The sequence below is a fragment of the Glycine soja genome, chromosome 8, assembly GCF_004193775.1.
Source record: "Glycine soja cultivar W05 chromosome 8, ASM419377v2, whole genome shotgun sequence".
NCBI lineage: Eukaryota > Viridiplantae > Streptophyta > Magnoliopsida > Fabales > Fabaceae > Glycine > Glycine soja.
In genome coordinates this window covers 14,248,600-14,258,507 of record NC_041009.1, presented here as the reverse complement: position 1 = coordinate 14,258,507, position 9,908 = coordinate 14,248,600, and the positions used below count along the sequence as shown (strand labels likewise).

General features: G+C 33.4%; 1 protein-coding gene across 1 annotated transcript; it reads left to right on the top strand.

Moving 5' to 3' along the window:
* The first annotated feature begins 3,244 nt into the window (after positions 1-3,244).
* On the top strand, positions 3,245-9,276 carry LOC114423891 (pyruvate decarboxylase 1-like). The gene is made up of 6 exons (XM_028390801.1): positions 3,245-3,871; positions 4,525-4,688; positions 4,820-5,470; positions 5,662-5,779; positions 8,408-8,596; positions 8,759-9,276. The coding sequence occupies exons 1-6, from the start codon at positions 3,344-3,346 to the stop codon at positions 8,927-8,929; spliced, it is 1,821 nt and encodes a 606-aa protein (XP_028246602.1). The 5' UTR covers positions 3,245-3,343; the 3' UTR covers positions 8,930-9,276.
* The last annotated feature ends 632 nt before the right edge of the window (positions 9,277-9,908 follow it).

The following is a 9,908-nucleotide window of genomic DNA, read 5'->3' as shown; positions in this document are numbered from 1 at the left end:
GGTAACACCCCTGTCACGTCTGGGCCGCACAGCTTTTTGCAGTGCATGGTCATGTCGTGTTGACTTATGGGAAGATTCCGTCAGCTTTACAGAAAACGAGGGCATACCCGTGTGTTTGGCCGTGTGAAAACAACATGCTGTTTTAAAATTCATTTCCCGCTCTTTTTTTTGCCAAGGCTTTTGTATTTTTGCGAGGGACAAACCCCTGTGTAAATGTAAGTGGTCCCAGCCTTCTCAAATGTCATTTTGCCAGGGGTTTCCTTGGCTTAGTCCCTGGGAAATTTGCCAGGGGTTAATGTCCCTGTCAAAAATCCCTGGCAAATGGGCATATTTCTTGTAGTGCATGGTTATTCTGACAGTGATTGGGGTGATTTCATTGATGATATAAAAAATACAACAAGTTATTGTTTCAACTTTGGTTCGGGTATGTTTTCTTGGAGTTCAAACAAACAAGATATACGGGCTCAAAGCACAACTGAGGCAGAATATGTGGCAAGTGTGAATCAAGCTATTTGGCTAAGGCGTATACTTGCTGATTTACATATGGAACAAAAGGAGCCTACACAAATTCTTGTTGATAATCAAACAACTATTTCCATTTCAAACAATCCTGTTTTTCATGGCAGGACTAAGCATTTCAAGATCAAGTTTTTTTTTTTTTAAGGGGAGCACAGAGAGAAGGTGAAGTCAAACTAATTTACTGTAGAACTGAAGATCAAAGTGCAGACGTCTTAACAAAAGCTCTTCCAAAAGCTAGATTTGAAGCTTTAAGAAATAAACTAGGTATGTGCAACCATTGAGGCAAAGAGGAGATCTGTTGAAACATAGCCTACAATAGCTGCATACTTAGATGTTTTAGCTAATTTTTAAAATTTAAAATTATCTGTTGCTTATGATCTATTCTTTAGCAAATGAATAATAATTATGCATCCTTGAAAGAAAATTGATGATATTTAAACATTAAAAATTTAATTTTTTTTTAAAATTTTTTTCACATCATTTCATCAATTTTATTAATTATTTTTTTTCTTATCTCCCTCCACATATCTACTTGTTCAAATATTTTTTTTTCTTAAAAAGGCACTACATCTTATACTGGACCACCATCCACCTTAGCTATAGCTTGCGTCTTCTCTCTCTAGTCTCTACCAAATTGTACGGAGCTAATTAGAACCGATTTTACCGGCGAAAGATTAAACGATTCAGTTTTTGCTGGGTGCGGAATAAGAACACGAGGCACACGCGCGAGATGCACGGGCCTCACGCTCGCAGGACTCAATATGCCTCTTATCTTTATTCAATATAATCGATTCTGGTCAAAGTTAAAGCAAATGATAAAAGTCATAAGTGTGTTTATCGTTGGATGTCAAAAGAGATGAATTGAAAGATGAAAAACCAAATTGTCAATCACTAAAGAAAATGTTTATTTTGTGAGATAAGGTTTCATCTTTTGAAATGACATTCACAGAATTGTAAAGTGTAAACGTAACGAATTAGCATGAACACGTCTCAGCCAATTTTATATAATTAATGTGCATCCAAATTTTTCTATTTTTGGAAAAATTACTAAAACTCAGCTACATGTAATATAGAAATTGACTAAGACCATTCAAAGGTGATGGTACAATAATTTCTCGATTAACACACAGCCCTACTTCCACCTTAGGGCAGCCTTAAACGTGGCAAGCGTGGGTAGATAGTGCACCATTGCCACTTGTAATCGATCAAGTTTCTCATTATTCATTGTTATTGCTGGTAACATATTGTATTCCTTAGAAAACATTTTAAAAATTAAACGCAACACATCTGTTTTTGACAGCTACCAAAGAATACATGTTAAATTTAAACACATTTAATTAAAAATTTACACATTATTAAAATTAAAAAATAAAAATAACATAAAAACAGAATTTATTTTTCTCTTCTGTTCATCTTGTCTCTCTCGCACATATTCTCGGCTCACCTCTTTCTTCCTCTGGTATTTTCTCGTTTAGAACAAGCCACAACATGCTCGTAGTGTCTTCAATTCTGATCTCCAATCACAAACTCTTTTTAACATTTGAATTATATATATCCCCACCAAACATAAGTGCATAAATACAGGAGAACGAAGAAATATAATTTGTCAAAGGAGCCATAAGAACAATACAAAACATCAGAACAAATTATATGGGAAAGATCAATTGCTTTTAGCTATCTTCTCAATTGAATCAGTAATCCGTCGTTGGTGTTGGAATTGGATGTGTGGGTACCAAACTGAAAAAGCCAAGAGGAACGGGATAAATTGGAGAGCTAGAAATAATTTTTATTAATATTATTATTGTTTGAGTGAATTTTATTATTATTTTTAATGACGTGTAAACTTTTAATTGGATGCGACTAAATTTGATGGGTTAGTTACGTCTCTATCTAATAATTACTCGGAATTAAATTAAATTTTTTAAAATTAAGCAATATTAATTACTTTCCTTAATTAACATTAACTAATGTTTTTTTCTTATAAATTATTAGTATTGCATGTAGATTAGTCAGAACCATTTAATTCTATATTATGTAATAATTTATCCTATTTAGTAAATATTTCATGAGCACTTCAAAGACAATGCAACAATATTAGCACGGGCTATTTACATGTAATCATAAATCTAGTATCTCATCAAACGATTGTTGTAGCTCAAAGTTACACTTTCATAATGAATCTTAAATCTGGTTGTTGATATTAATTATTATAAAAAATTAATAAAATCTTAACATTTATGATTCTCACACAATCAATAGAGTAAGACATATATTTGTTTATCCTGAGATTTTTATCAAATTTGTGATGTATCTTGATTTTCTTAAAAAGATAAAGAAAACAAGATTTTTTTTCTTTACTATTTTTCATCTCTTCTGATTCGTGATGATTATAAATTTTGAGAGAACATTTTTTATCATGAAGGAGATTTTGTTTTATGTTAATAAAATTAATTCCCTTTTAAATCAATACTTCTATCAAATAATAATTATTTCTATAAATTTTTTGAATTTAATTTAATTATAATTTAATTTTTAGTTTTTAATTATTTATTTATTAGTTCATATATAAATTATTAATTCTTAGACCTTGTTGCCAATGCCAACCACGTTGATGGAGCTAATTTGTTTGTTGGGTGCAATTATTAAGACCACCCTTTTCTGGAAAAAAAAAGTCTATATGTACTCTTAGCATGTGGAAGACAATTAATGAACCATTGCCACTTTAATCAATCAAGTATTTGTAGGCAACCCTCATTATTCATTGTTACTGCTGGTAACATATTGTATTCCTTAGAAAACATTCTCCACTTTTTTGTTCTCCTCCATGGAAGCCAATTGCAACATGATAAACATGGACGACACATGCGAACTTGTTGCCAACAATAATGTTGGTTTTCCAACTGATGCAGCTAATAACGGTATCCATAAACCTTCTTTGTTGGGTGCCAATAAGACCACCCTTGGCCACCACGTTGCACGGCGTCTAGTTGAAATCGGTATCAAAGACGTATTCACCGTCCCTGGAGATTTCAACCTTATCCTTCTTGATTACTTAGTAGCGGAACCTGAGCTTAACCTCATAGGTTGCTGCAATGAGTTGAATGCTGGTTATGCTGCTGATGGGTATGCTAGATATAAAGGTGTTGGTGCTTGTGTTGTTACCTACAATGTTGGTGGCCTTAGCATTCTCAACGCCATTGCGGGTGCTTACTGTGAGGATCTTCCTATCATTTGCATTGTTGGGGGACCCAATTCAAATGATTATGGCAGCAACAAGATTCTCCACCACTCCATTGGCTTACCCGATTATACCCAAGAACTTTGTTGCTTTCAGCCTGTAACTTGTCACCAGGTAGCCTTTTGCCAAAGACTATACATCTTCCATCACAGCATTTTTATATTTTGTTTCCATCAAATTAAACTCTTCAATCTTATTAATTTCTTTTAAAATGTATTATTTTCTCCGTAAATCTAAACTATTTATATATTTTTACTTATCTATTTAAATTAATTATATATGCACAGTTTGTTAATTAGAAAAATAAAGAAGAGGAAACTAGAGAGAACAGAAGAGATTTTACTCAATTTGGCACACTTGACACATAAGTTACATGGATTATAGTAGAGCAATCCCTGTTCATTACATACCTTTTTCATTAACACACTTACTGAGCAAGTAAAAAAAAAACATTTAATAAACAAAATGATAATAATCTTTCTAATTCTTATTTGTTACGTACGAATATTTTCTCTTAATATGCTTATTAACTCATACTCCCTCATCTTTTAACATTAAATTACACCTCTTCATTTTCTAATTATTATTATTATCATTATTTATCACAGTTATCCTATAACTTTGAAATTTTTCTTTATGTTTTATTTATTTATTTTACTCAAATTATTATATACTTGCTTGTTCAAATAAAAGCACGAAACTTTAATGCAGAAATCAAAAGTTATTAAGATTCTAATACGGGTTATGTGTTACTGTAATTTCATCAGGTTGTGGTTAACAACTTAGATGATGCACACGAACGGATTGACACGGCCATTGCAACTGCTTTGAGAGAAAGCAAGCCTGTCTATATCAGCATAGCCTGTAACTTGTCTGCCATCCCTCACCATTCCTTCATTGATCAGCCTCTCCCATTTTATTTGACTCCCAAGTAATTATTAATATCTGATTTTCTTACCAAATTAATTAACTCATTTAATTCATGTCGTGTATGTGTTTCTTGTTGATTCTTTTTTTTTTTTTTCTTTCTTTTTATAAAAAAAATTATTATTTCTTGGACAGGTTAACTAGTGAAAGGTGTTTGGAAATTGCGGTGGAAATAACATCAGAGTTTTTAAATAAGGCAGTGAAACCAGTGATGGTGGGTGGGCCAAGGTTGCGAATGGCAAAGGCTAGTGATGCTTTCATGGAGATGGTAGATGCTTCAGGTTATGCCTTTGCAATGTTACCTACAGCAAAAGGGATGGTGGAAGAAAGCCACCCCAACTTCCTTGGCACTTACTGGGGACCAGCAAGCACTCCCTTTTGTGCAGAAATTGTGGAGTCTGCTGATGCCTACCTCTTTGCCGGTCCAATATTTAACGATATTGTCTCTTTCGGGTTCACACTACCCATTAAAAAGGACAAGGCAATTATGGTGCTGCCTAATCGAGTAATGATTGGAAATGGACCCAACATTGGGTGTGTTTCAATGAAGAGCTTCTTTGAAGCACTTGCAAAACGCCTTAAACGCAACACAACTGCTTTTGACAACTACCAAAGGATACACGTCCCTGATGGGCTTCCCATTCACCCTAATCCAAATGAGGCGTTAAGGGTCAATGTTTTATTCAGACACATACAGAACATGTTGTCCAGTCACACCACTGTGATTGCTGAAACTGGAGACACTTGGTTTACTTGCCAGAAGCTCAAATTGCCACAAGGCTGCGGGTAATTAATTAGTTATTTGTATTTTTTTATATAGGAATCAAAGATAATATTAGAAGTTTACACTAACTCATGTAACTATTTAATCAATTGAGTTAAATCTCTTTACACTGTGAGGTGTTTAAATAGCTATTTGTATATCAAGTTAATAACTTAATCAAGAGTGAGACTAACTAAATATATTGGGTTTACAGGTATGAATTTCAAATGCAGTATGGATCAATAGGTTGGTCGGTTGGTGCAACTCTTGGTTATGCACAGGCTGCTCCCCATAAGAGAGTGATTGCTTGTATTGGCGATGGTAGCTTCCAGGTCATTCATTCAAATTCACTGCTTGCATTTATCATATAAATTTATTGCGTATAACTCATGACATTACCTCATTCTTTTCCTGAAGAATAAAGACCTTAGAAATTCATATTATCTACTCTAACCTCTTTATTGAAATTGCTATAAATTTCTAGAATTTTCTTAAATATAATATGTATGAAAATAGTAGAATATCCTAGAACTATTATGTGTATGAATATGATAGAACAATCTAGAACTATAATGTGTATGAATTTGGTAGAACAATCTAAAATTATAAGTGTATTTATAAGATAGAAGAATCTAGAACTATCATGATACTAATCTATCATGAAAACTCTAGAAAGACCTAAAGTAATGTAGAAACATTCACCACCATTGAGAGGTCGGTGACTTGAGTCTATAAATAGGCAATTGGTATGTTGTAATTGATCATCCAAGAAATCAATGACATAGTCTTCTTTCTAAAACAATTTTCTAAAACTATCAACAATGGTATCAGAGCTACGTTCGGTCATACATTGGGCGTAATTATATTACCTACCTACCATTCCAAAATCCTCCCAACTACTTCAAAAATTTCCTTTGTACTATTAACTCACTCCAATAATATTTTTTTCTAAGCTATGGATAACACTACTCAATCGTCAACTATTTTGTCCTTATCTTCAATGGTGAAAATTATGATTTCTGGCGTGTTAAAAGATATTATTGGGGTTAAGTGGGTCTATAAGACAAAGTTCAACCCTGATGGCACCATACAAAAACACAAGGCGAGGCTAGTAGCTAAGGGTTACTCACAGCAACCCGGAATTGACTACAATGAGACATTTGCACCAGTAGCTCGTCTTGATACCATAAGAGCTCTAATAGCTCTTGCATCACAAAAAGGATGGAGTATCCATCAACTAGATGTCAAATCCGCCTTCCTTAACGACGTACTTGAAGAAGAGATCTATGTGGAGTAGCCACAAGGATTCGTGTCTGAAGGCAAAGAAAGCAAAGTGTTAAGACTAAGAAAAGCACTCTACGATTTAAAGCAAGCACCTCGAGCATGGTATAGCAGAATCGATCAGTATTTCATGAATCGAGGATTCAAGAGGAGCAAGAGTGAGCCTACACTTTACATCAAGTCTCAAGGTCAGAACACTCTCTTACTCACTCTATATGTAGATGATCTTATCTACACGGGAAATAATACTAAGATGATGATGGAGTTTAAAGAAGACATGATGAAGACCTTTGAGATGATCGACCTTGGTTTGATGAGTTACTTCCTCGGCATAGAGGTAAGTTAGAGAAATGAAAGGATATTCATCTCGCAAAAGAAATACATAGAAGACTTACTTAAGAAATTCAAGATGTATGGTTGCAAACCTGTTGCTACTCCACTCATAACAAATGAGAAACTACAGAAGAATGATGGAGCACTAGAAGCTGATGCATCCAAATACCGAAGTCTAATTGGAAGCCTCCTATATTTGACAGCTACACGGCCTGACATAATGTATGCTACAAGTCTTCTATCAAGATTCATGCAAAGCCCAAGTCAAATACACTCTAGAGCAGGAAAAAGAATTTTGAGGTATCTACAAGGAACAAAAGAGTTCAGAATATGGTATACTATTGAAACCAACTCAGAATTTCTTGGCTACACCCACAGTGATTGGGTAGGTTCGACAGATGACATGAAGAGTATCTCTGGCTATGCTTTCTCACTAGGATCAGGAATGTTCTCTTGGGCGTCGAAGAAGCAAGCTACAGTAGCACAATCAACAACAGAAGCAGAGTATGTGGCAGTCGCTGAAGCAACGAGTCAAGCTATATGACTTCGTAGGATACTTGAAGACATGGGAGAAAAACAAGATGAGCCTACTAAAATCAATTGCGACAACAAATCAACAATTGCAATGACGAAGAATCCAGTTCATCACAACAAAACAAAACACATAGCAATCAAGTATCGCTTTATCAGAGAAGCTGAAGCAACTAAAGGGATCAAACTCGACTACTGCGGAATAGAAGATCAAATTGCAGACATATTCACAAAGACGTAGCCGAGATCAAGATTTAAAGAATTACGAGCTATGCTCGGAGTCACAGAAATTTGCATCAAGGAGGAGTGTTGAAATTACTACAAATTTCTAGAATATTCTTAAATATAATATGTATGAAAATAGTAGAATATCCTAGAACTATAGTGTGTATGAATATGGTAGAATAATCTAGAACTATAATGTGTATGAATATGGTAGAACAATCTAAAACTATAAGTGTATGTATAAGATAAAAAAATTTAGAACTATCATGATACTAATCTATCATGAAAACTCTAGAAAAACCTAAAGTAATGTAGAAACATTCACTAATATTGAGAGGTTGGTGACTTGAGCCTATAAATAGGCAATTGGTATGTTGTAATTGATCATTCAAGAAATTAATGACATAGCTTTTTTTCTAAAACTATCAACTATCATCTAATCAACTACCAACACTCTTTGATGTTGTGAGACTGATGAATAACTACGTTTCAAATTGTTAATATATATATATATATATATATATATATATATATATATATATATATACACGTGATTAACACACTGCTACGTTTCAAATTCTGTCTTGCAGATGACAGTACAGGAAGTGTCAACAATGTTACGGTGTGAGCAGAATGGCATCATCTTTCTAATTAACAATGGTGGATACACTACAGAGGTAGAAATTCATGATGGACCTTACAATGTCATAAAAAATTGGGACTATGCTGGACTTGTGGAAAGAATAGATAATGGTGAAGGCAAATGCTGGACTGCCAAGGTGAGACAGCAATTTTAAACACTTGGAATTCAGAAACTTGTATAAAATTCTAGCTCAACAGAAATTAATTAGATTTCAATCAACTGAGTACAAAGTTAAGATTTTAATAATGTGGTCACATTTATAAACTAATAGAGTTAAGTTAATCCCATGTACTTGAAGGTGCATTGTGAGGAGGAGTTAACCGAGGCAATAGAGACAGCAATGGAAAGCAAAAAGAATAGCCTATGCTTCATTGAAGTGATTGTACACAAAGATGATACAAGCAAGGAATTGCTTCAGTTGGGATGCATATTTGCGGCTTTTAATAGCCGTCCACCAAAGGATCACTAAGGTTGCAAATGTATTGTATGAGCGTTATTCATACATATATACTAGTTCTCAGATGTTATATTATCATTTTTTTTATTTCAATAAGTGGGAGTTATAATATGTTGTCAGTCACAGTCCCAGACTCAATAGAGACAAAAATAATAACAATAAAGTAAAAAGAATATATCGCACAAGGTTTAATTTATTGAACCTGTGATGTAGGTGTTATATCAATATATTCAATAGCTAGTATCAAGTTAATGCAATTGTGATTCAATACCTGAGAGGGGGGAGTAATTTCTTGTGTTGATTATATCGTTCCTTTTATAGACCCAATAAAAATTGTCTGCCTACTCAGAGCATTTCCATCTAAGTTTTTTACACTTTTTTATTTTATTTTTATGCAACATTTTACGCATCTTAACAAGTATCTCTCATCATTATACACCACTAGCTCGTTTTTAATTTTTGTAACTTAAGCATTTTTTTTTTCTAATTCATCAACCACTTAAAAAATTATTAATAATTATTATTAGTTATGTTATTTGTGAATGACCTGTTGTTCGAAATTTCCCATGTTTTACCCTTGTATATATTCCTTAACACAAGGAAATGCTTCAATTGGGATGCAGATGCCACTCAATTCAACAGTGAATTGTATTTTAGTTACAACTCTACAAATGCGAGGAAAATCCGTGATTGCTTAATTTGTTGCTGTTTTGATTGTGGTGGTCCTGGTGTAGTAGAAGTGCTTTTTTTTTTTTAGAGGAAGTGCAAGTACTAGTTGACAGCAATAACAATTTATTTTTATTTTGAGTTGGGAATAAAATTAGATCTTAGAAGTTGAAAAAAAAAATCTAAAACTCGATTGAAGTCAGAAACTATTGTGAATATAATATAACTTCTGATAAAAATCAACTGCTATTTTTAGAAGAAAAAAAACAATGATTTTTATAATCGTAAAACAATGATAAATTAGCTTCTGCTTTTCTTAATAGGT

What these genes read in the sequence shown, in the direction of transcription:
- LOC114423891 (XM_028390801.1), top strand. Translation starts at nt 3,344, where the DNA reads ATGGAAGCCAATTGCAACATGATAAACATGGACGACACATGCGAACTT. An exon ending in CCATTTTATTTGACTCCCAA is followed by an intron (nt 4,689 to 4,819) that starts GTAATTATTAAT and finishes TTTCTTGGACAG; the next exon opens with GTTAACTAGTGAAAGGTGTT. An exon ending in AAATTGCCACAAGGCTGCGG is followed by an intron (nt 5,471 to 5,661) that starts GTAATTAATTAG and finishes TTGGGTTTACAG; the next exon opens with GTATGAATTTCAAATGCAGT.